This window comes from Heterocephalus glaber, unplaced genomic scaffold (assembly GCF_053883595.1).
Source record: "Heterocephalus glaber isolate CG9 unplaced genomic scaffold, H.glaber_assembly_v1.0 deba00001606, whole genome shotgun sequence".
Lineage (NCBI taxonomy): Eukaryota > Metazoa > Chordata > Mammalia > Rodentia > Bathyergidae > Heterocephalus > Heterocephalus glaber.
Window position 1 is genome coordinate 18,705,767 of NW_028258377.1, and position 27,755 is coordinate 18,733,521.

At 40.7% G+C, this 27,755-nt stretch overlaps 1 protein-coding gene across 1 annotated transcript; it reads right to left on the reverse strand.

The window, feature by feature from the left end:
• Positions 1-886: 886 nt before the first annotated feature.
• Positions 887-27,755, reverse strand: Gabrp (gamma-aminobutyric acid type A receptor subunit pi). The gene is made up of 10 exons (XM_004836389.3): positions 27,604-27,755; positions 23,109-23,203; positions 22,562-22,680; positions 18,418-18,485; positions 17,576-17,793; positions 13,939-14,021; positions 8,041-8,178; positions 5,689-5,841; positions 5,017-5,204; positions 887-2,958 (listed from the first exon to the last, which is right to left on the reverse strand). Exons 2-10 carry the CDS (start codon positions 23,159-23,161, stop codon positions 2,656-2,658), a joined length of 1,323 nt encoding a protein of 440 aa, XP_004836446.2. The 5' UTR covers positions 23,162-23,203; positions 27,604-27,755; the 3' UTR covers positions 887-2,655.

Genomic DNA, 27,755 nt, shown 5'->3' on the forward strand with positions numbered 1-27,755 from the left:
CACATCACTATACTTGCCTGGGAATAAAAGTCCATACAGTACCCTTCTTCTAATGGTATTTTCCTGCATTGCCTGCTCATTTTTGGTTTGTAGTCAACTATAATCTCAAGCTTTTTTCTGCTATGTTCATTTTTCCCTGTCATTTGAAATGAAAATTTAGTTATTTACTTGTTGTTGAATGCCTTCTTATATTTGTGTAATTCCCTATATTGAGACTATTGCTATTCTGAATACCAAGGTAATTAAATTATTATGTTTTCATTGGTTAGAATATTCCTGACCCCTACCTAGTTGTATGCCCTTGGAAAATTCAATGGGGTTATATTTTCAACCAAGAAACAAATATTTTGAATAAAGTGAGTCCTGGGACTCCTCTGGGTAGGTAGGATATGTGGGGCAAATCTAGACTATTTAGGAGTTTTTACTGAGAACTGTAATATTGTAGTAGCCTGCATAAAGGGCAGAGAGATAAAAATGTTTAAGGATTGTTTTCTTTTAAAAGCATATTCTCAAACTATAACACTACCATTCACAAAAAGGAAAAAAGAATTCCATAATAATACAGAAGGTTTAGAAGAGAATCTTTTTTTTTTTTTTGACATTACCTGGCCCAGTTGTTTAACTGCAAGATATCAAAAGTGCAGAGATATCAAAGAGAGACATCACCTGTGTCTTTTGCATTTACTGTTTCCTGTGTAGGAAATAAGAGAAAGAATGTTTGTGTGTGTGTGTGTGTGTGTGTGTGTGTGTGTGTGTGCGCGCGCGCGTGCGCATATGTGCGCTTTCTGGGGTGAAGGGAACATGAGGATGGAGAAGTTTGAACAAAATGTGTACTTTTCCAAATGGGACATTATTACAAATGTTACATAGATGATCACTTGATATAATAGGTAGCTAATATGGTGCATTTATTTCACAGTCTTATATCTTTATAGTTATCTTTATATAATAGCTTAAACAAGGCTTCGTAACATATATTTTTAAAACTTTTAAAAAAATCACAAGTATAATTGAACCATTCAACCACATTCTACCTCTTTTAATCCCACTTCCCATTAGAAACATGTGTTAAAAGGTCAAGTGATCAAACCCATAGAAACTGAATTGTGATAAATATAATGGCGAGAGAATGAAAGCCTATGGATACAGGAAATCGAGGAAAAGAAATGACCTTTCAAAGCTGTGGCTTACTTCTGAAAGGAAGGGTAAACCTGAGCATTTATTAGAAAAGGAAAGAAAGAATTGAAGCCAGTGAGATTCTTTAAAATAATTGAGGCTGAAATGTAAGCCTTTCCCTGGCACACTCATATGGTGCTTTTGGCTGAAGTTGGCTATGAAGCAGAGGGACAGACTTACTTGTATTAGAGTGAGACTGCTGGACTTAGAGAAGGCAGCTCAGGGGCATCTGTGCATAGGTTCTGCAACACTGTTATTCAGAGCATTAGGACTTAGGGTCAGTATGCTCCTCCTCATGCAAGATGAGCTGCTCAAAGTAGTCCAGTTAGAAGGATTGAGCATCTGAGCAAGGCCAGATCTACTTGAGTTAAGCCACTTTTACCTGGGAACTGCAGCTCATTTTCTCATAAGCATCATTCCTGGTCATTAGGGTACAGGATTAAAGCTCCTCTTGGAAGGATGCAGGGAATTTGCTGACGGCAAAATGTTTCTCAATGTTAGAGCATCAGAAATGACAGAATAACAGAGGACTCTCTGACTGTGTCCACCTGGTACTTTCAGTACCTCACCAGTATGTGAGTAAAGGTAGTTAGAAAATGAATGTGATCCGGCAAGTCTTCGTGGCAATAGTCCATATTAAAACTCCGAGAAAAAGTGAAAAAATTTCTTCCATTTCCATTCCTGATGTGGGAAAAAGGATTTTGCACTGCTTACTACTGATGTGCACATAATGGCAGAAGAAATAAAGCCCAAGAGTCCTTTCAGTCTTGGGAATCTATTATATATTAAAAACAAGGGATTTATGTTTTAGAGTGATTATTGATCCCCTAACTTTTTATTCATTTACGTTTGATTTTTCAATGATAGGACTGATTGGAACTTGAGGATAATTCTGCTGTGGTATTAAATAATCCTCCTTATTAAAAACGCATCATGGTATTGAGCTGAGTGCCAGTGAACTGACACACACATCCCATTTTAATCAAAAACAAAAACTAGAAAATGTTGCTTAAATAGGCAATAATGAATTTTATAAGCACTGAAGAGTTTCAGTAAATAGTTTGTATGACTACTTTGAGTGGCTCGTGTATGATTTAGAAATAACCCCTGACACTTGAGGAGTACTCAGTAGATATAGTGTTCTCCTTCTCATGTTTTATGTGAGGTAAATGCAAACCAGGGAGTCACTGAGCAGTCACCCTGAGTAGGTTTGTAACCCTGGGATCGATGAGGATGTCCTTCATAAAGGTGAAAGAAGAATGGGCTCATGCTTCTATTACAAAACCCTGTAATGCTAGGACTTCTACACAACTTAGATCTCTAATGGTTGTGAGTTCATTCTTTGTGGAAAAATGCTTAGATATTATTTTAGCCACTTGTAGCATCATTGGGTTGTACTGTACATTTTACCTAAAATACAATTTACGTCATTACCTTGCTGTGCTGAAGATCTATGGCATGCAAAAGTCCAACATCATTTCAAAAATACATGTAGTATGACCAGTAAAATACATTGGCTAACATAAAAATCAAAGGAAACAGGAGTTTGGAATATCGATCAACATTGCTGGGATTTTGAATTGTGAAGTAGTCAACAATCCTGCCCATCTTTTCTCTGAAGACAAACTTGAACTTGTCACTGGTTTTCATTGTCAGGTCACTATAGTCAACGTTATCACCTGAAATTTCAATGGTGGCAAAGCTAATCTTCCGTTTAAAGCTGGAGATGGAGCTATTGATGATGTTTGCAATATTGACTTCTTCTGCTTCTTTCACTTTCCCCTAGTCCATAGATAATACAGTTAGCTTGGAAGACTTGACTTAGCAAAATAAGTAAGTATGCAATGAGTTAATGAAAAGTTTAGGGGCTAAGTATTGAATAATTAGGTTTAAAAAGGGTGGTATTGAGAATCTCAAGAACAGCCCAGTAAGCCAGATTTAGAGTCTTGTTATCTTGTTTGTAGGCATCAATCTGTAAGGCACCAGCATGTATGGTGGGGAGAATAACCACCGCCTTCCCTAGACATGCATAACAGTGTGCTAAATAACAAATGCTCAGGTTATGAAGTTGGCTTTAATCCCACCTGGTCACACTTTTGTGAAAATTGTCACCTTAATCCTTTTAAGATTTGATTTCCTTGCCTGCAAAATGGTGATGATATAATACCTACCTCATGAGACTGATGGAAGAGTAAGTGGTATAAATTATATAAATCATCTAGTAGGTATTTGGTGAAGCTCTATTCTGTTCCAGAGAGAGGGGAGTAATGGATTATGAGAGATAATAGAAATCAGCTGTATCTTGAGGTCTTTACCTCACAAATAGGCATAGGAATGTCCCCTGGAATTCTAAGGAGTTGCCATTCTTCAGCGTGGAGCAGGTGACACAGAATGTGGAAAGTGTAAAAAAGTTGGAAAGAATGTGGTTTGGATTTTTGGCCAGGCTATTTGCTAAGAATAGGGTGTTGGATGAATGACCTCACTTCTCTGAGTGGCAGATTTCTTAGTAGTAAAATGAAGATAATAGCTGTACCCATTTCATTCTGTTGTTTTGTGAACTAAAAGAGATATGGGTAGGTATTTAGGATACAGCAAATACTCCACAGTCCACCAACTTTTCTACAGGCATCAAGATAAGAGCTTCTTAGAATCTTCAGTAGAGAATCTTAGTAGTTCTCCAAATTCCCTTTTGCCAACCTAGCAAATATGGATTTGGGGTGTAATTAAACTTCCTTCTTCTCCCTAAAAGAGCTTATAGTCAGTAAATAAATAAAATCTATATTCTTCTTCAGCTGGTACACATGTTCATATGCCTTTGATGCTTGGGTAATAAGACTGTGAAATGTTCACAGTCACCAAACACAAGGGAAAAAGCAACTCGCTCTTTGGGCTATTCTGATTCCTCATTTCCTTGCTATCAGACCCAGTATGGTCCTAGCACATTGCTAAAACTGGGAACCTATTCTGCATTGGGTCCTTATAATTTTCTTGCTTGCTAGTTTGAGCTTTATTTAGCATGCTGATATCTATCAAATTTGGCTTCCAAATAACCCAAGGGTTCCATAGGCCTATAAAGAGTAATAGTTAAGAGGATGGCCCATTGGTCCCTATAAGAGGGAATGAAGTGTCAGTTTGGAGTCAAGAAGTTTTAGGTTGGAATCCCAGGTATATCTTTTAATATATGTATCTCTAGGGTGTTACTTACCCTTCTTGTTCCTCAAATTCTACAACTGTGAAAATGTAAATAACAACCTCATTGGGTTGTTATGAGCATTTAAAATGGATATAATATTTGCAAAAGGCTTGTTACTGTATCTGGTTCATGTAAATGCTCAATAAATAATAACCATTATTTTGTTCACAGAGCTGGACCATGGTACTTCACCCTTAAATAATGACAGTCTCTCCCAACAAGCAAAGAAATGTGCTATTCAAGAAACTTCACACAATTTAACTTTCTTCATAGTTTTTGGTAAATCACTACTTGTATAATAAAGAATATAAGAATGTAACAAAATAATTAAATAAGAATTACATATTAATCTGAATCTTGTAAACAGCTGATCATGTTTGATTTGATATTGGATTTTTCATGGATACTTCTTGTGGTTATAATTTTATGTAGATAACAGTTATTTTCTGCCAGAAAATTAAATGTATTAATTTTCATTGTATTTGGTGAAAAGAATGGTCTTTTTCAAGGGGTACCATGGCTTCCAGATGTGCTCATATGAACCAAGATGAGACTCACTGGAACAAAGTGAATCACTGGGGGAGAGCAACCACATTCAGCACCTAGCACAAGTGATGGATGACAGACAGGGTCCTCAAAATTCTTACCCTATCTTTGGCTGCCATCTGCTGTAAGGAGCTGTAGTGAGCAACTGCATATTCGAGTAAGGCCCCAAACACGAAGCTAAAGCAGATCCCCAGGTACACATCAATGGCTTTTATGAAGCAGTTGGTGTTGGGAAGAGATGTGCGGGACCCAATCATCAGTGTAGTCATTGATAAGACAGTGGTCACTCCTGGGGAGACAGGCAGGAAACATTTCCATATTGGTGGCCAGTTAAGCCTTCTCTATTACGTAGCAAAGGGTCTTCATTCAGAAGTTGACAAGGTGAGGACAGGACTCAGAAATGGAAGAATCACTCATTTCGAAAAATCAGTGTCCTTCTGGAACAAGATTGATTTGTCCATTTTGTATAGATATGAGTGATGTAATTTTCTAAATGTTTCACTTTCTATCTTCTCCTTAGAGAGGAGTGGTCAATAGAAGAAACAACAGACAATGGATCATCCAGTCAAAATTCTCCTTTGTGTGCCATGGTAAAACAAGGTTTAAAATGCATTACTCAAGTAGTCTCTCTTTCTCTCTCTGTAAAAGAATTTCTTAATAAACTAACTCTTGGAACTCTTTTGGTGGTATCAATGAAAACAATGGTATAAAGAAAAGAAAAAATAACTACCTGCTAGCCCAGATCTTAGAAATTGAGTATTTGAGCTGCTTACCAATACAGGTTCTTGCAGGAACTGAATCAAGGGAGATCCAAAATGAAATCCAGGATAACACCACCAGGAAAGTGGAAGGAACATAGGTTTCCAAAATGAAATACAGGACATTCCTCTGAAGCTCAAATTGCAGGATCAATCGTGTATAATTTCCTGATAGGGTACACAAGAAATATGAAGTCATGTCTGTTCATGCAGTGAAATAGTTTCCTTATGAGATGTTTAACTGTACTATATTCATATTAAACCCTCTGTTATTCCTTCAAAATTTAGTTAACTAGGAACTGTCATTTTGTTTTCACAAATGACCTTGCTGTTGTATGGAATGGGATTTACAGGGTGCTGACCTTCACCTATGTTTTTCTTCTTATGCTTTTCTTTATCATAAGATTCCCACAGCCTTGTAATCCATAGATTTCCTTGACATCTGCCTACTAGACAGTGCACTCCACCCATGGGGGCAAGCCCTGTGTCTTACAATTCTGCATTCACAAAATAATTATTTAATAAATATCTATTTAATGAAGATTACCCGAGACTCTTCATTTTTCAAGATTAGTATGGAATGGACCTAACAGACATATTAAATATAATTTAATTTTTGATGATCTCAGAACTATATTGGATTTTATGGTACTTCAGGGCCATCCTTAGGAAACTTACCCATATATCCTAGATGTGGATAATATAAGCAATAGAGACCTATTGTTAATACAACTCTGTGTGACATATAGGCTACTGTAGCACAAAATACGTGCCATGGATTCAAGTACCAAGCTCTGCTCCCACACTGCTTCTGTGAGGGGGATGTGAGCTGATAGCAGACAGAGTAGTAATGGCCCCTGTCAGGCTGGGTGCAATGGTGAAGGAGAACAGAAACCTGACTCAGAGGAGAGTAGATGGAGCAATGATAACATTAAATATCTACAGAGAGAAACATTTCTGGAGAAATGTAAAATAAAAATATGTAATTTCAGGGCTTGATGGGACTCAGAGATCACTTATTATTTTACTTTATTGGTGAAGAAATGGAGATACAAAGTTTTAATGACTTGAATAAGAGCCTATAGTTGATGTTAGAGGCAAGATTAAAAACCGTATCTTTTGCTCTTTGGTCCAGAGATGTTCTACTAGTCTATACTTTCCGCTTTATTCCTTTGATTTTGAAAGTCAATTTTAAGCTGGGTGTGGTGGTTTATGCTTGTAATCTCAGAACTCAGGAGGCTGAAGCAGGAGGATCCCTATAAATTCAACATCAGCCTGGCCTACTCAGTGAATTCAAGACCAGCCTGAACTACATAGTGAGACCCTGTCTAAAAAAACCTAAAAAACAAAACAAAACCCACAACCACCACAAAAACAAAAACCCCAAAAAAGTCAATTTTGTATAAAACACTTAGAACTAATATTTGATTAAATAATAACTCTCTTTTGTACCTAAAGTAGAGATGTGCTACCTGAAATTGAGTAATTTGGAAGTCTGAAGCCATTTTTTCTGCATAAACCCAAATTGAGAATTCAGGTTTGATAAATGATGACAACATAAACCCAATTTACAAACTTGTTTTTTTAAAAAATAAAGTATATTCATTTATCCATCTATTATAAAAGTAATACACACTAACTGCTTAAGTTTGGGAAAATAACAAAAGGAGAAACAAACAGATTTCCTTCCAATCTTTTCTCAATGTATAGCCTTCAGTTTATAATTCTTATGTCATGATCTTGGTATACATATGACCTTTAATGTCATCTAGGATCAACTAAATTACATGATAATTTTTCAGGGTAAAAATATTGGTGAGAATAAGCATTCTTCTAATATTATCATGAGAAATGGGAAGAAAATGCCAATTGCTTAGCTTTGAAACCATACTGTTTAGAAAATGTCTATCTAAACCCACCAAAGACTAAAAGATCCAACTCTGATAAATAATGTGAACATGTCATTCTTCCCGCCAAGCTTACAATAATTAGGTGTTTGTGCTCCTGTTGGGCATTGCTGCTGTCTTCCTCATCTGTGAGCTCTGTTCTTACGTTGATTCCACAGTGACAGAGAGCTAGTGTGTTAGTTAGAAACATAAGTAAATTTTGTGCAAGAGGAGGTGCAGAATTTGAACAGTCATTAGCAACTATCTGGAGGTAAACAGTGCCAGGTTTCAGAGCTGTCCTCGAGGTCTGCTCTTTGGTGTAGAGTGGCAGGACACAGCCCAGACCCTATTCTCCACTCCCCACCAGTGAGGAGCTGTTGGACTTCAGACGGGTAAAGTGAAGAGATATTTCTGACTCAGAATATGATGCTCCACCCTGGTTTAGTTACTTTTATTTTGTACAGTTTGTCACACAGGTTACCTGTCTCTTGCTGTGACCTGGTGACTAAGGTGAAGTAGCGTTGTATAGTATACTGAGCAAGTCGCAGATTTTCTAGCCCACGCACAGAGTCATTCCCTCGCAGCCAGATGAACTCCACATCATTTCCATCATACCCCCCTGAAAAACACAACAGTGCCTTGCTCAGTGCAAGGAAGTTACAGATTGAATTGATCAGAAAAAAGGCTACAATATGAACGTAGTATGAGCTCGATCCTGATAATACTAGGCACAAAGATGATTCCATGCAAAACTTGGCATGAATTCTCAAGTGCAACTGCAATGTCTACACACAGTGAAGTTGCCTGCCTGGCCATTTGCCATCATTTGAGAACTAGTCGTATACTAAACACTGTCTAAACCTGGTGGATGATAAGCCTTAGAAGTGGCTTAGAGGTGGCTTCCTTCATTATCTAAGTGATATTTATTGAACACATATCCATGAACACACAGAGGCCTATGCCAGATACTCAGGGCAGTGTAAGCTTTGATGGAGTTTCCAGGGAGTTTAGAACTGATATGCTCACATTAGTGTAAATAAAAAACTAAAACAAAAATCCTGTGGTCACTTTACTGACATCTGTCAAAATACACATTTGATAAATCTCTAAGTAATTTTACTAATATAGTTGATAATAGTAATAACAGTAACCTTTTCTGAAAACTTTATGCTGTGCTTTACATGTTACGTCTTGCAAATTTGAAAGGTAGACATTTCTGTATTTCTCCAAGTCTAAGATGGATACTAAATCTTTTTTCTGAAACTGAGATGGATCTTACACTTTCTATATAAAATGGAACTTGCGCTTTTTCCTAAAATGTGATTTTTCAATAAATACTGTGCTTAGAATTGAAGAACTATAATATTTTCTCCATTTCATAGATGAAAATGCTCAGATTCAGAGGGATTGCATAGCTTTCTCAGGATGACAAGGCAAGTAAGAAACAAAGCTAGCATGGTACCTCAGGAAAGTTTAATCTCAAAGCCTATGGATGATGATGATAACAATTTTAATATCTATCATTTAGTAAGAAATTGCTTCCTAAGTGCATTACAACATTATTGTCTCACTAAATCCTCAACTATCTCTTTGAAAAGATATGTGAGTGGTTAATTAGCACACAAAAAGATGTTCAACATCATTAGTCATTAGGAAAAGGCAAAGCAAAACCACAACAAGATATCACTTCACCCTCCCCAGAATAGCTGTAATAAATAAGGCAGACAATAACTAATGGTGAGGATAGGGAGACGATAGAACTTCACTGGTGGGAATGTAAAACATCACAATCACTTTGGAAAACAGTGTGGCAGCTTCTTACAAACTTAAACATAAATTTACCATTTGACCCAGAATTTCACACTCAAGATTCTGTCCAAAAGAAATAAAGCCTTATCATACAAACACTTGTACATATTATATGTTCATAGTAGCATTATCCATAATAGCCAAAAAGTACCACTAGACCAATTGTTCATTAACTGATGAACACACACACATGCACACCCAGAAGCACATGTAAAGGAATACTACTTTGCAATAAAAAGGAATGAAGTACTGATAACAGGTTGCACCATGTATGAACTTCAAAAATGTTTTGCTAAGTGGAAAAAGCTAGATGCAAAAGGCCACATCTTGTATTGATTCCATTTACATGAAATATCCAGAAATGACAAATACAGACAAAAAGTAGATTAGTGGTGCCTGGGAGCTGGTGGTGGGAAAGGGGGGTGCTTGCAAATAGGCATGAAGGGTTTCTTTGGGGTGATGAGAGTGTATAACAAAGCAGCATGGTAATGATTGCACAACTCAGTATGTTTACTAAAACTCTTCCAACTGTATACTTACAATGGATTGTAAGGAATTGTATACTTACAATGGATTTTGTGATATATAAATCATACCTCAATAACTTGTTTCAAAATACAACTCACTGAGACAGATTCTGTTATGTTTCCCACTTCACTGATAAGAAAACTGAGCTTCAGAGAGATTAGTTATCCTCAGTCACACAGCTAGGGGTCGGGAACAGTACATGTGATATTAAATACAAAAATATACTTCTTCCATTTTCAGTGGCTATTGAGAAATATGTGTCATATTGGGACTAATATTTTTTAAAGTATCAGCCTCAGTCTGCGGTAGCAAAAGTCTAGTAGGGGTTATCTTCCCCCTCCATAAAGTAGGAGCTATTAGAGAGTTTTCGATAAAAATTGCCTGTGAGCTTTCCTTTCCTTTGGAACCATGAAAGAATGTACAAAGCCAGCAGTCTAAATCGGGCTAGGATCCCAAATAAATGAAGAATCTCTACAAAAATGAAGAATACATGTTCCTATTTGGACACTTTGGTTTTACAACTAGTAAAGATTCACAATTGTTACATTATTTAACCTCTGTCCCTGAATGAATATAGGAAATTGTGGGAAGGAATCAGTTCTTTTTTAGAGATGGCATGTAGAAAAACCCTTAGTACAGTTTCTGTACCCAGATATCTGCTAATAAACTTTCAGTGAAAGATTCTTCTGCTCATTTGGGATGGTATTTGTGCAAGCAAAGTGCTGAAGTTTCCAGGAGAATCTTGCTCCTGGGATTTGAGTTAGGCCCAGCCACAACACATGGAGGGCAATTACTTTTTTCATGTGGGATTCAAATGAGTTCTCTTTTTGATAATCTCAACTTTCATTCTGCCACCAAACAGCTGCATAGCTTCAAGAAGGTTCTGCGTGCATTTAATCAATGGATAATTAATCTTTCTGTCTTTAATTAAATGCCTACTTGTGAAAAATGGTTTCTGTCTAATAATATCATGCTTTTCTAATGTTGCTTACTTGTGTCCTTATGTACAGAGTGCCACTGTCTCCAGAGTTTGACTATGGTCTCACCTCAACAAACCATGCTTTGATGCCTTAATAATTTATATCTATGGTATTTTCTTATCACAGGTGCCTGATATAATGGACTATAAGGGCAGCTTAGTAAGGAACAATGGAGATTATTTAACAATGGTAGAGGATCAATTGACACACATCAATTTAGAGTAAATCTTAATTCCACATCATAAAATGTCCATATACCGGCATTGGTGTACTAAACTATGTGTATCAAGTAATTTCTTTAAGGGTTAGAAGCAGTTGTGTGATGTCAATGATTACTTTTTACACCACCTCCCCAATGTTTCTTTTGTAGTGCTACAGACTGAATCCAAGGCCTTGCACTTGCTAGACAAGTGCTCTACCACTGAGCTACACTCTCAGCCTCTATTTGCCTTTTATAATCTCTACTATGTTTCTTCTTGCTCCTATGTCTTAGTCAATTATGTCCTACTTCTTGTCCCCTTAGCCAACTTGAACTGATCTCTCATGTCTGATTTCAAGTGATGCTTCCTTTAGGAAACCTCTGACTCTCCTAAGCTTCTACAGTGCCATTACTTTTTAAAGATACTATTTATTCTTTCATAATTATTTAAGTCCTGTACCCTCTACAGGGGGTTAGACTTCTTGATGACTGACACATCATCTTTACCTTTGTGCTGCAGTCACCTAGTTGTTAAATGGGTAAATTGAATGCAGGTAGAGGGGGCAGACAGATGGTACTCAACTACCCACTCAGACTTGCTGGAGACTCTAGTGGGAAAATATGTAGAACTAGCCTCTAAAGGCTAAGGAATGAGTCAAAATATTTTCCTTAGGATACAAAGGGAAGGAAAAACATTGGCCTTGATCCTAAGTAATGGAAAGGAGCTGGCATGAGAATATGTTTGAGACTACTGTGTAAAAGTCACATTGTGATTCAGTTTAACATTTTGGCAGGATTTAGAGAATTCAAAACAAGCATCATGTGGTTACTCAATTTGGTGAAAAATTATGGTAACAAATGAGCACTAGAGAAACTGAAAAGGATTATTAAAAGCTTTTCATTATCCCCATATTACTCTTTAAAATCTCTTTATAGTGTACTCAGAAAAAAATATATAGCTCAGAACACAAATAAGCAACTGAAACAAAAATCTTTGTGTGACTCTCCAGTCCAGTGGAAGGGCTATCTGAGTTCGGGGATCTTCAAACTTTATAATACTTTATGTGGATTCCAGCCTCAGTGTTGCTATTTACTTACTGGGTCCCTTTGGGAAAGTGCTAAGTAAGTTACATGAGCATCAATTTTTATAACTATAACATTATCTCAGGATTGTTTGAAATTTCCAGTGGAGTTGGCTAGCATGGAGTATATGATCTAAAAATATGGTGAGTGTTTACATTAAAAATTTTATTACAGTAAAAGACATATTGCCATTAATCCCCATCAAAATAGTCTTTCTCACCTCAAACACATTTATTCAATAAGTCTTGCCACTTTCAGAAGCAGTTCTGGAAGTTCTTTTTAGTGAATATCTTTAATTGTGCTGTGGTGGCTACCTTGATACCCTAAATTGATTCAAAAGGTTTACTTTTCATGGTCATTTTGACTTTAGGGAAGAACTAGAAGTCACATGGTACCAGATACGGAGAATAAGGTGGATGAAGACACGCTGTACTGTTTTTATGAGCCTGCCTTTCTGTTGGATGGCACTCAGCAGCAATATTTACCCTACTTTTTAATCATACCTTGTAAAAACATTCACAAAAGAAGGCTTCCAGAACTGCTTCAGAAAGTAGCAAGGATGATGGGAGAAGTGTGTTAAAAGTGAGTCTTTTGAGGGCAATTAATGGCAGTATGTCTTTTGCTGAAATGATTTTTTAAAAATTTAAATATTCATTGTAATTTTCTATCACATCTTGTAGTAAGCAATAAGGATGCCATAGTATTTACAGGAAAAGAACACGTGTTGTTGTTGTCATCATTGTCATTGTTGTTGTTAATAATGGAAAAATCATTTGGTCAAGAAGACCAGAGCCACAGCAGATTGAAGTTATAATAAATTTTATTATATTAGAAGTTTTTCCCTACTAGCTTCCCTACTTCCTCTGTAGTAGATAGTCAGGTTTTCCCTGCAACCACAGTGCTTTTGAAGCTTTCTGGAACTCAAAGAGTAGCTCTGGGTGCATTTGCTGACAAATGGAAAGGGCATTGATGAAAGGTCCATGACCTTTTCATCAGCTTCTGTAGGGAGCTGCATTTATTTGATTTTGGTAGAGCAAGAGTGGGTGGGTGAATATCCATACATCTTCATCGATTCATGAATAACTCACCTGGAATCACAGACCCTTTGAGGATGAGTAGCCAGATAGATGGCATAAATAAAACATTACAAGTTTAAGTATCAGGTGCTAGTCTAGATCCATTTTCATCAAGATGTTTTCTATAAAATAGCAATACTCATGAAACAAGAGTCCATGGTTACATATGTTTGGGAAATGCTATCATTCCTTCTTGGAAATTCACCTGGAATTAGCTTATTAAAACCTCTTCAGCAAAGAAGAATGTTAATATTTTAGGCTTTGTGGACCATATAGTCTCTGTCACTCAAGTCTGCTATTATAGTGTTGCAGCAGTCATTGACAGTATGTAAATCAGTGGCATGACTGTGCTCTAATAAAACTTCATTTACAGAAACAGGTGATGGGCTGGATTTGGCACATGGGTATGGTTTGCTGACCCATGGAGTGGATCATTAACTACCTTTAATCATTTCCTTTGGTTGTCTTGTCTGCTCGCAGATGGGTATATCTGATACTAATGTACAATGGGCCTCCCCCAAAGGTCTAATCTTAGAGGATTTTTTTTTCAAGGAAAATCTAAATTTGTGTGGAAGTACAGTCAGAAGGGCTGAACCCATCGTAAATTAAAAAAGAAGGATCACTAGGCATAGAACAATCTGTGAATACATAGATCCAAGTTACTCAGGAAATCACCTCTAGGGACCTGTAGGACATATACTCACAGCTCTCCAGCTGCAACTTGCATGTCTGTGTGTCCATGGGGTATTTAGACAGATCCATGTTACATGCAACTGTTGTTGTGATTCTAAGAAAAGAAAAAAATGGGCTCAGAAAGGGTATTACAAGAACACTATCGAAAGTATATATCCCCTTCCAAGGACCACTCCAAAAGAACTTTCACTTGGACCCTTACAAGAAATAATGGCTTAGAGCCCAGATTCAAAGCATTTTTGAGTTTTTCTACACTCAACAAACCACTGAGGCTCAGTTAAAGCTGGGTCCAGAGTGGAGGAAATTGGAAACCTGGCAACTCAGAGGCAAGATTTCCAACAACATCATAGAACAAACTCACTCACTGGCTTGTTTGAGATAATCTTGTATATTGCTTTTCAATGCAATCTTTATGACAAGTCTATGAGCTCTGACTAGAATCACCCATCAAACTTTGTTTACAGAATTCTAGGGTTTCTCTAGTTGGCATTTTAAAACCTTTTCTGGAAAGATTAGCATTAAAAAGAAGCCAAATACTTTGCATCAGAATAGGAAAGATGGATTAAGACACCTGAGGAATCAGAAAGACTCTTTATCACAGGCTCAAATGTGCAAAAGTATAAACCTTTCACTCAGGCCTCTTGGTTGAGAAGGGGCACCTAGGGAATCAGTTCCCTGAGATTCACTTCACTATACTCATTCATCCAGACACTCAGAAGCCACTGTAGTCATGATCCAAGGGGGGCCCCCTACTGCTCAGATTGGCAGTAGACCTTGGCATCATCCACATGGTGCTGGGTTTTCAGGCATGCAGAATGCCAGAGTTGCAGAATCACGGAGGCTTCCATCCAGATATCATAAGAAGGTCTGCCAGGCCAGAAGATGTGTTGCTGAGAGGGCAATGTGTGAAGCTGTGAGAGTAAAACCAAAAGTTGCAGTGGGGAACCCAGGAAGTTAGAGACGTCAGGAATGGGAAACTTCTGCCAAGGAAAGCTTTGGGCAGTGGGCAGAGGCAGTCCAAGAGAGAAGCCATGTGGGTTGCAGCTACAAAGTCATAGGAGCAGAGCTTCCCAAGCCTTTTGGACTCCACATCTCACCACAGCTTGCCCTAGGTGCTGAATATGAAGCTACAGGATTTAATGTTTGCCCTGTGAAGTTTCCATCTTGCTTTGGTCCCATTCTTTTCTATCCCTCTATTTCTCTATTTTAGAATGGAAACATTTACCCTGTGCCACTGTATGTTGGAAGTATTTAACTTTCTTTTGGGCTCACAGCTAAGAGTTTGTCTTCAGTCTCAGAGGAGACTTTGGAGTGGACCATTCAGGAATGCTGGAACTGTTAAGACTTTGGTGATGCTTTGAGATGGACTAAATGCATTTCTCATAATGAGATGGAAATGAGCCTTTGAGGGGCCAGGGGTAGAATATTATAGTTTAGATCTAAAATGTCCCCCACAGAAGTCTCATGTTGGAAGGTTATTGTGGCTTATATCTAGCTGTTCCCTCCAAAGCCTTATAGGTGGGGCTTTTGGGAGTGACTGGATTGTGAGTGTGTGACACTAGATTATCTCACTGATTAGTTTAGTGTAGTTCTAGGTGTGAGTGATGCACTTACTGAAAAGGAAAGACCCACCTGGGGTGTGGGTGGCATCGACTAATAGACTTGTAGCTTGGATGGAATAAGGAAAAGAAGAAAGAAGGTTCACTGCCTCCTGCCTGCCATGCCATGAACTGTGTCTCCTCTGCCATGCTGCCTTGCCTTGAAGCCAGCTGACTGCACTGAAATATCTACAAACTGTGAGCTAAAATAATCTCTCCTCCTTTAACTTGTGAGTGTCAGGTATTTTGTCCAAGCAATGAGAAAGTAACTAAGATAGAGGTGGGGCCTGGTTGGAGGGGGCAGCTCACTGGTGGTATAACCAGGAAGCGTGTATTCTTATGCCCAATTACTTCTTTCTTTTTCTGCTTCCTGAGTGCCATGAGATGAGCAGCTGTCCTCTGCCATGCCCTTCTTCCATGCCATTTCTGTCTTGGAGCCACCTAGCCATGGACTGGACCCACTGAAAGTGTGAGGCAAAATAAATCCTCATATAAGTTGCAGGTATTTTGTCTCAGCAACAGTAAAGCTGAATAATACGGTGCTCAACACCTAGGTACATTCAACTAACTGTCAGTGATTTCCTCACAGTGGATATTTCAATCAATAGGCCTTTACTTTCATTTTTTTTTTGAGTCACAAATTTGAACTAGGCCCTCTTATTTATTAAGAACTATGCCAGGTGTTTTAAGAGGTAGAGGTGATCATACCACAGTGCCCACTTTGAGGAAGCTCACACTCTCTCAAAGGAGGTAGGATAACAACAACTCTTTGTCAAGTGTTTGCTGTTAGCCTATTTCTAAGCTAAGTACTTCACATGCATAAACCTTTGAATAGCTCTATAAGGTAGGAAATATTATTATTCTCATTTTGCTGCTGAAGAAATTGAGGCCCAGAGGGCCAAGTAACTTGTCCAACATGACAGAACTTCTAAGGACACATTTGTACCCAAATCTGACTCTAGAGCCAAGCTGTTGACCTTTACCTATTATTCAAAACTCTTACCTATGACTGATTGTGCTGTGTGCTGTAATGCAGACAGACATACACGTACACGCACACATATACACATATGTCCTGTGGGGATGGGGACGTGGGGAAGGGAGACATTCATATTGCTTGGAGTTGGGCGTCAAAGGAGAGGTCTAGTGAGGTTTCTTGAAAGAGGCATTGGGGTCTGAACTGGTCTTTACAAAATTCAGTGCTGCTGTGGCATATCCAGAAGTTTTGTTTATTATTTGCTTTGTCTTTGCTTTATAACTTCAGATTCTTACTTGGGATTAAAGATCAGTCCCATTAGTATTTGGTTCCTGGCTCCTGGCCTTGGGAGCATGAGTGTACATACTGCTTGCATATCCCTTGCACAGGATGAGTCCTCCACTGTAGGTTGCCTCATGTAACACATAGGGAGTACCTTTCTTGTTCCAGCCACCTGTGTGCTCCATAAATAATTAGATGGAAGGAACTTTAGGTCTCAGGGATTTGGCGATGAGTTTAAGGAAGTCCATGGCTACAAGTGGCACAAGTTTTGGAGCACTGCACCTTGATTTTGTGCAAATATGACTCAGATAAATAGAGATGCATTCTGGAGTTACTCCTATTCCACTGAGCCCCATAAAAGAAAAGTTCTTGGCATGCACTCTCTGTGCCTTTCCTTCTTTCCTTAATAAATTCTCTCTATTCTTTAAGACACAGAATCCTGTGGAAGTATCTTATAACATCATCCGTAAAGCGCTAACCTCCTCTCCAACTTGGGCCCTAGCATTCAGGACTTCCTTGGATGACATGTCTATGTCCTTGAGGACAGGACCCATCTTATTCAGCTCTGTATCTTCAAAGTCCAGTACAGGGCCTAGCACAGTCAAAGCTATGGAGCTAGACTGGATGGAGACAGGGCCCTTCTGTTATGAGGACAGGATCTAAGTGGACAGGAACATGAGACATATGGACCTCAGACCTTTAGTGTGGATCAGAACTACTCAAGATATGTCTATGCTTTCTCTTCAAGCTGCTTCCCCTGAAACTTCCCCAAAGTCACAGGTACTTGCTTACCTGAGTGCATACAGGACTGTGCCATTGGAGAAGAGGCGGATGAGCCTATTTCCCACCGTGACTTCATGGAGGAAGGACTTCTTCGACTCCACGATGTAAGTGTCTGGCACCCACAGGAACTCCACAAGGCGTGCATCCAGAGTGAAGCTCTTGTTGCCCTCAAACACGAGCCGCTGGTCTGTCCAGCGCTGCCGGAGGTATATGGTGGCAGTGTAGTCCTAAGGGGAAGGCAGGGAACGGAAATGAATGAGGAGGGGGACTCCAAAAATAGAAGGAAAAGGGTCATATTTTACTTCCCTCCCCATCTCTACTTAGGTTAGGAGTACACAAACAAGAGTGATTGTAGACATAGGTAAAGTTATGTCTTAGGGTAGTTGCCTATAGCAAGAAGGTAACAGACTGCTTTATTTATTATCAATAATAATTCCCACTTCCCAAAAGGAACTCCATTTTTAGGGCCTTGACCTATGTGGCATGCAAGCTCAATGCCTGAAATCACAAAGGCCACAGCAAATTGCTGAGGTCCATGCTGAGTGAGGTGCTCATTTGCCCAGGATTTACTGGAAATGCACAGTGGGCCTTCTTTACCAACAGCCTTTTTTTTTGGTACTGGGCATTGAACTCAGGACCTTGCTCTTTCAAGGCAGGTGGCAGAACCACTGAACTAAATTCCCGGGCCAGAAAACCTATTCTATAAGAGTCTTCCACTGTCTTGATTTTGGAGACAGGGCTCCAACTTCTGTTATATCAATAGGAGGAGGACTGTAAGTCTTTTCTGTTTTGAGGTAGCTAGAATGTATATCCCCATTAAACACAAGGAGGGTCAAAAGGACAACACATACCATGTTACTCTCTGAAATACTAGAAATACTCGCAATGTCCAGAGTCAGTGCTATCTGAACCGGTTCACCTAAGAATGAAGAAAAACCGGAAAGACTTAACCTAGAAACAAAAACACCTCTTTCTCTTCCCATCCACCCATTTAATCCTCTGCTTCCTTCCCCCTTAGGACCACACAGCCACCACATACATTAGTGCATTGGGAAAACAAATCTATTAAATATTACAAAAGTAAGGCCAGGCACAGTGGTGCACACTTGTAATCCCAACATTCTGGGAGGCTGAAGCAGGAGGATTTCAGGTTTGAGCGTAGCCCAGGCAAATTAGTGACTCAGTAAGACCCTATTTTAAAATGAAAAATAAAAAAGGGCTAGGGATGTAACTCATTGTGAAAGCCCTGGGTTCAATCTCCAGTAATGAGAAAATTTTCAGAAGTAATACTTGCTTATTAGGAAATTTTAAACAATCTAAAAGTATAGAAAGTAAGAGGATAATTTCTAATTTCTCCCTTAAAGTATGTCTCCTTTTTGTATAAAAAGTATGCGCAAATACATAGTTGTCATAATTCATAAGAGAGATTGCACCATTATTAATTAGTGCATATTTTCCAGAATGTAGTGGTAATGTGTTTGCTACTTCTTATAGGGCGGATATTTTCTGTGATGGTTGCAAGGGACTAATCACACAGAATGTGACCGAGATATGGTAATCTGAGTGTGGAAAGATGGTTTCCCCCTTCTCTTGAATAAGTAAATTTACTTAGAGGCTATTCAAGACTGCTCATGGCTGAGTTCTCATGGACCTCCTGACTCTTTCCTCCTCCTCCTTTACTCTCCAGGAACCCTAAACCATTTAGAATTCCAGAATCCTCTCCTGTACACAAACCCTAGGGGCCTCAATACTAGAGTCTTGGCAGATGGATCAAACTCCAGAGAGCCAGTCTTAGCTCTGGAGATGGAAAGGTGAAGTCCACCCTTCTCAGATGCCAAGCAAGGCCAGGCCAGCACCATTTGCTTCTGCTTGGGCCAGAGATGTGGATGAGAGGCTGCAGAGTGCGAACAACAAACCATGTGAGTTTAGACCTCAGCTCTGCCACACCCTAGCTCTGTGCTCTGGGAAAAGTTATCGAAGCTTCCAGAGCTGCAGTTTTCTCACCTGCAAGTGGGAATGATAGTAAAGACATTGTAGGGTCAAGGAGAGGGTTAAATAAGGCTAGGAGAGTGACAGTATCTTTGCAGAGTGGCAGCAAGAGGGACTGTATCTGAAGCACCTTCCTGAAAGTGCTCAGAAATGTTACCTCTACAGGGCTTCCAGAATCCTGTTGTCAGTGGCATTTCCCTCTCATTCTCCCTCTCTTTCATAAACCTAGCCAATGCTGGAGAAGAAACAACTCTGTTGGCTCTATTAATGGATGCAATAGCATGCACTTGTGATAAATAACTAGCAGTGCTTCAGGGGACTGTGGCAATGTATTAACTAGGAAGAGGAGAGGTGGGCCACCAAAAGAAGCTTGGAAACAATTGATTGATAGGAATCAGACAAAGCAATTTAATTATTAATCTAAGGAAATTGAGTCATAGAATGTAGGTAGGACTTTGGAATGGAGTTTTAGAGCCAATACAACTATACAAGATATTTGACTGTTAATCTTTGGTGGGAAAGGAGGAGATCCTCAAGGGCAGGTCGATTCTGCAAGGTGTTGAAGGGCTTTCTGCTCCTCTGAGCAGCAGAATCCAGCAACACAAATGGTGTCAAAGATGGGTGTTTGAATCCCACGCTGGCTACATAACAGCCTTGGGACCTTGAACAGATTGCTAAACCTCTCTGTGCTAGTTTTTTACTTGTGCTGCTATGGTTTGAATGTTTGTTCTCTCCCAAACTTGGGTTGAAATTTAGTTGCCATTATAACAGTGCTAAGAGGTAGGACCCCCATGGACAGGACTGGTGCCATTTTGAAAGGATGAGTTCACCCCCTCTTGCTTTCTCTGGCTCTCTTCCTCGCTGCCATCTGATGGTGCTGCAAGAGGGCTGTTGCCAGGTGCTGGTATCTTGACATTAGGGTTCTCAGCTTCCAGAACTGTGAACCAATGCATTATAAATTTCCCTGGCTCCAGTATTCTTGTTATAGCTATATAAAAGACTCGGACAAGAGCCTGCCATGAAGGCATGATTTGGGAAGATATAGCATCTATTTTGTGTGCCTCTTCTTCTTTTGACTGAGGACCTCATGTCCCATTTTGCCCTGAATAGGACTGGGCCTCACATTCCCTTAGGTCCATTCCAGGCTCCCTGTTCTCAGCATGACCTCCATGTCCAAGGACCCTGTGTCTTGTTGGCCAAAGAGCAAAACAAACAAACAAACAAATGAACAGGGCAGTGTCCTGACTTAATTTTTTGAGGCTTGGGAGGCAAGAGCAATTGTAGAGTGAACCTAACCAAGGAATTCACAGCTTGCCATTAGTGTTGAACAGAGGCAGGGAAACCCAGGGGATGTGAAAGTTCTCTGGATTCCTTGACCTAAGAACTCAAATCCCGACTCTGTTGCCATGCAGCTCTCAGATCTCCAGGTAAGGTAACCACTCTGGAATCTATCAGCACCCTTGCTCTGAGGCCATGCTGCCCATGGGCTACAGCCAACCAATGAGTTGAGCAAGCAGGGACACTAAGCCAATCCTCTTTCCAGAGGCACAGAGACGAGAGTACTCTGATGGGCAACTTTGGCTCAAGGCTTCCCTGATGGCCTTTCCAAGAACATTTTCTCGTAGAGCTGCACTGGTGTATAAGACACTTCCACCCAGCCTTCCTTTCTTTCCTTTCCTTTCCTCCAGGTCTGACCTAAACCGGTCTGAGAGCTCTCCTCCCTCACTCTTGATAGCATATCCCAATAAATATCTGAAACAGATAACCCACTCCTAGCATCTGCCCTTCAGCAGCTCTGAGCTAACACTAATCCGAGATCTGATGGGAGAATTTTCCCATCTACAGGGAGGAGCAGGAAGGGGAAGGGATTAAAGAAGAAGGCCCCCTGTTGACATGGCAGGCACTGAGCCTTGTGCCTACGCACTTCACACCATTCAGCCTTTCCTGTGAGGGAGATGGGATGTTCTTATTTTACAGAAAGGGGAACAGGCTCAGAAAGCCTAAGGCACTTGCCAGACAGTTGAACCTGGAGCCAAACTCAGGTTTATTCGACTCCAAAGTTCTTTCTATTACTTTCTGTTATGAAGAGTTATATAGCTGGTCTCATTCTCTCCCTCCTTGCCTCACTCTTTGAACAAGTATTAGTTGACACCTTGCTATGTCAAGCAGGAAGCTTCTGCTGGGTTGAGTGAGGTAAATGAAACAAGATTCCCACAAGGGGCTCCTACCCAGAGCAGAGACCATCATAAAATTGAGTATAGTGATTAGGAGGTGTGTTCAAAATAAGGTGTGAAGAAAGGGGGTGGGACTTGGAGGAATCAGGGAAAACGTCTTAGAGGAGATCATCTTTGTTCTGGGACATGAAGGGAAATTGGCCATTTTCCCAGGAACTTGAGTTGAAAAAGCAAGTCAAAGCTTCTACAAGGGCATGAAGGGGAGGGAGGCTGAGAATGCCAGGGACCATTCAAGGCACATTGTGGACCATCAGAAGAAGGTGCAGGGAGAGGAACTGCAGAGGAGAACAATGGCAGACAAACAGGGGCTGAGCTGGGAAGTGCTTGGCACACTGGGACCCTAGGCAAGGATGCTGGGGCACATGCAAATGTTCTGAGCAGGCCAAAGACCAGAAGGGCTATCCGGGTGGCAGTGAGGGGCTTAGCTGGTAGGCAGCAGACTGGAGGCAGGAAGACTAGGTAGGGTACTGCTGGTGGTGTGCAGCAGGTTTCAGAAGGGCAGAAGGAAGACTGTGTGAGGAATTGTTAGCAGCTCTTGCAACCTCCTCAAGGGGGAAGAATATGTTTTTATCTTGCAAGTGGAGAGGCAAAGTGCTTTCTTCAAAGTAGCATGAAAAATCATTGGCACTAGTTATCATTTCCAACCCTTAAAAGTGATTGTATTGGAAAATAGAATCAACCAGAACCTCCCGAAGACTCTGAAACTTCTGCTGCATTTTGTCTCTGCTCCTGTACTTTGGAATTGATGTATTAGTCACAGAGGATAACCTACCACCAAAATTGGGCCTGAGGAATTTGTTATATCCTTCTGTAAGGTTCTCAAAGCCAGGCAGGGAAAGCTTGTCATTTCTGCTGGCCTCGAGATTTAACTTGTTCCCCTGGATACACATTCTGGAAAAGAAAATTGTTTTTGTCACACTTATGGGTGAATAAACATGTGTAGACATAAACTTGAACTTGTCTTTGGATGTGCGTTGTGCCTGTGTACCAGCACTGACTTTCCTAGGGGAAAGTCTTAATTTTCAGCTGGTGAGTTAGCATCTCCGTGCATTATCCATTTGCTATAAATCAAAATTTCATAATAAATTTGGGAAACCTGCAAGTGTCTTCTTAAAAAACACAAGAAATTCATCCACTAACAACAATTTTGGGAACGCTTGCTTTGTACATGGAATACACGTTCAGGGCTTAGGGAAGTGAAGAGACTGGGTTAGAAGTAGGAAATGCTGTCACCCCTCCTACCCCATGGCTATTCCATGAAGCAATTTGACCAAGGTCAAAGGAAGCAGTTTGACCTATTTTGAAGTAGGGAAGCTCACCTTTGTGTGAAGAGACTCAGACACATGAAGGTCAAGTGGAGACTGTTGCTCATGTTGAGAAGATGTTCACAAAGAGGGGTTCATGTAGGAAAAACCTGGGGAGATGATGGGGCAGTGTCAGGAGAAAATCCACGGGCTCACCTACTGCCAGCCTGACCACTGTCTCCTGGGGTCACCAGAAGCAATATTTTCCCAACATGCACAGGGAACACCCTCTTTTCATACTTTTTAGTACAATCCCTGTTCCCTGCCTGTCATCTGGAATACAGTACATCATTACGGAGAAATGGGTTTATTTAAGTCCACCCCAGATAAAGGCTGAGACTTTAATTGGGCAATGAATGGTGCACTGTTACCAGGAAATGTAGCCTGGCCTGCATATTTGGGAACCCCAAGACTGTTCTTATATGCACCTTGTTCTGACACCCCAACTACATTCACCTGGGCCCAGCATAACATTCTCTTATTGATCCCAGAGTCGAGGCCTGGGAGACAGGTTGTGTTCTCACTTTATCCTCATAGATCCTTCGTGTGGTGGGCATGTTAGTCTTGTCTTCGGAATAGGAAACAGGGGTCATGGAAAGGATACTATACTAGAATACTAGAGGTGACTTTGAACCCAGGGAAGGCTTCCTTACTCTTTTGGGTACTCTCTTCTTTCAGTACTGGCTTCCTTACTCCTGTGGGTACTCTCTTCTTTCAGTACTGGCTTCCTTACTCCTGCGGGTACTCTCTTCTTTCAGTATTGGCTTCAGGACTGTGCTTTTGTTGGCCTGAAGACATTCATTGCTCTCATGATCTTCCTGACCTGATCCTGGGAGCTCTGCAGCCATGTGGTTAGTTTGTACCGATGTGTACGTGGGGATGGGCATGGCCAGGGCCTGGCCTCCTCAGATGTGGGAACTACAGTCAGATGTCTCTTTGAGAGAGCAGGAGGCAGCCGGGCAGGCCAGCCTCTGGCCCATTATGCTTGTGGCAGCAGAACAGGAGTTCTCAGGCTCAGATGCCCTTCCTAGACAGACTCTAACTGGGCCAGCCCTTTCTCACCGGTAACTTCAGGAAACCAGGCCATTTTCTAGAATCTAGCCATTCTGGAGCTTTGGTCAGATCCAGCTTATCATTAAGTAATATCATGCTATTTATAAAACCAATACCTGCTCAAAGTAGAAATGAAAACAAGACAGAAATGAATAAATTTAAGTGTAAATCCCAATGATATGTCAGTGTAAGTTCTTAGAATAGAACAAATGCAACATTCTGATGTGGAATGTTGATGGTGGAAGCAATGGTCTGTTTGGGGGACAGGGGGCTCAGTTTTACTGGGAACTCAAAATTGCTTTAGAAAAATAAAGTCTGCTTAAAAAGACTAAAATGAAACAAAGGAAATGTAGGTCCCCTCCCCATTTCTCCTCTGTAATCTCATATTTCAAAGAGATCCATTGTTAACAATTATTTTATCCACATATATATTTATATGTACACATATTTTTACATTAAAAAATTGAAAAGCAAAATTAGGGTGATAGTACGTCGTTTTTTGTTATTTATTCTTTTCCACTTAAAATATCATACACTTATTGAATACTTAACGCACACTTACCTGTGCTAAATACCTCTAAAATCTTCACCCTTCTTTGAAGTGGTTACTACTATTCTCATTTTACAAAGGATAAAGCAAAGGCTCTGAGAGGACAGGACACATTTCCAAAGTTATCTAACAAGGGCAGGGCAAAATTGAATCCAAGCATGGTGACCCTAGTCCTTGGTCACTGCACATGGAATGTGATTTTTCTCAAAAATTAGCAACACCCTTCTGAGTCAGCTTTTATAGATCTGCTTCATTCTTTCCAATGGCTGTCAGGTATCTCATAACTTAAACTTGCTAATATTTGCCTACATGCAGTGTCTTAATTATAAACACTAAATTATTTCCAAAGTTCTTACTACTACAAAATCATGAATAACATGTTGCACATACATAAGCTTTTATAATTCTGCACTCTGTTCTCTTTTTCCACCTCAGCCCTTTTCTTCCTGCTCATCAAAAATACTAGCTAATGGCAGGGATGTAGCCAGTGGTAGAGCACTTGTCAAACATGCACAAGGCCCTGGATTTGATTCCCAGTACCATAAAAAATAAATTAAAAAGTTGCTTATAATTTCAGAGGGGCTAGAGAGGCCTAACTAGCCCAGCCTGATGTTCATTTTAAAAATATCAAGATATAAAACTAGTAGCAACAATCTGCCAGTGACCATATTCATACTTTCTTCTTTAGTCCTCCCCCAATCCCTGTCCTGTCCCTTGTCCCCAGCATCAAGTTCCAGAGGGTCCACGGAGTGGCTCCCATACTCTGCACAGGTTCCATGGGATGAACAGACTCCTCCCATGAACCAGACACATGAGGCACCTCCAGAGGCCCTGCCTTGTGAGGCAGAGAGATACGCAAGTAGTGAGCTGAGGTGCCTTATGCCATATACCCACTCTATACCAGAAGCAGAGACAGGGGCATATTTAGAAATCAGGTGATCCACTCCACTGGGGGTGGGGGGAAGGGATAGTGCTAGGAGACAGTCATTAGATTCTTGGGGTGTGTTGCATTTGCCAGCTGGACATAGGAGTTTGGGGGCCCTCTAGATGTAAGACAAAGAAGTGGATGTCATCTACACCACCCTGTAACCCACTCACACTCACCCTCTTCCCCAGTTTTTGGTATTTGCAACTTCTTTCTAGTCCTCAATGGGCTCACTTCTCATTTAGCGATATTCCACAATTCCTCTACGTTCTATAGAAAACTGCCTTTCATCAAGTAAGTTGGAGAACCATCTAGTTTTTAGCTCCAAGTGTCTTATTGAATAGAGCATTCCTAGTGGCTTAAGAAGAGAAAATGTTTGGGCCATGGGGCACTGATTATTCTCCAAGGAGCTTCAAGTTCTGAGAAGCTTTGCCCAGGCTAAGAAAAAATGTGATTCTCTTCCTGCCCTGCATGCTCTGTTAGGCTGCCAAATATGACTTACTTTATTATAGAGGAAAAGAAAGGTGAGAAGCCTTCTACATGCCTGCTAGATGCTAGGTGACATTTAATTTCATGGGCATCTGGTCCATAGGTGGAATCTCAGATTTGTGCGGGGATTCAGTTGAGATCACTCACTTATTAAGTGGACATGACTTGAATCTACATTTCCCAGGACCCTATTCTTTGTACTGCCTCTGGGAGGACACCTTTAGCTCCTCAAACTAAACTAAATTACACTTGGTCCTGCTCCTTACACCAAACCTATTTCTGGGATGGAGTGCTGTATGTACCAAGTAGCAATTGTGGGCTGGTGCCATCTCAACATATAGCCAAGGAGCCAATTTTTAAGTGGTAATTTATGTATCAGCCTGTCTGAGTGGAAGCTCAGGCAGCCCAGCTTTGATACAGATGTTGGCAATGGCGTTTAACAGAGGGGTGCACTCGGCCACAAGAGGGCAGTGTCCCAAAGGTTATTGAGGCAGCAGCGACTCTGCGGTTCTGCCTGGGATCATCTGGCCCTCTGCACCTGCCGAGTGCAGTTCCCAGAACTTCCAGGACGCTCCCTGAGGGGTTCTCTGGCTAAAATATCTTCTGTACTTGCTTGGGTTTTGGATTCAGCCACATCTGAATCATATAAAACCTTTTAGAGCCTTATTTTCCCACCTGACAAATGGGAGTAAAAAAATACCACATAAACAATTTTCATCTTCCTCTCTCTTCCACGTCTTCCACAGGGAACTGAGTAATCCCACTCTGACCAAGAGAACCCTAAGCTCAAGTTCTTTCTAATACATCCCATGGTCCCAACCCAGAGTGTGAGTTAACTAGCACCACCTCGGGAAAGACAGGGTCAGACAGGGGAGATTAGGGTCACCTGGGATCACCTAGGCTAGTGGCACTTTTCTCCTGGACTGGCTGTAAGAAACACAGGTAACTCCAATATGTGCAGTTTTCACTCCTGTTCTAGAATCACCATTGCATAAATATTGTGAAGCCCAAACATTACACCCCAGCCCCCTTCCTCCTTGGGCAGTTTCCTGGTCCTCAGTCACTTCAGCAGAGACAGAGCCCACTGGGGAAGCTCGAGCGGAGCCTGAGTTAGGCTGAGGTGAGGAGAGGACTTGGTGGCATGGTTCCTCCCCAAGAAAATCAGAGAGGGTAAAGTGGTGCGGTGTGAGACCCATGTCTGCCGGTTTGGCTGGCTGGCTGGCAGCATAGAGGCAAATGCAGCTCTAGTGTCAGATGGGAAGGGCTCTAATTTTGGCTCTGCCACTTCTTTCGAGATGGTGTAACTTCCCCCTGAGGCTCAGTTTCCTCCATTTAAAAAGGGGATCAGTCTATAATAGGACTGGGGACAGAGTAAGGGCTCAGCAAATTCCAGACCTGGCCCCTTTCCCTTCCTCAGTCCCAGTAGGGCTTATATTTGGATCACCTTCCCTCTCCTCCCTCAAAGAACCATGAGGGGCCAGTATTTCCCTTACCAGGCAGCTGTTGAGGCTCTATTAGGGCAGGTGCTTGGGCTCTCCAGGCAGGACTTTCAGGCAGGGCATACTTTTCTGGGTCCCCAGGATCCTTTCCATCTCAGCTCTGAGGCCTTGGATGTGAGCGTGCAGCCACTCTGTGGTGGAGTGGC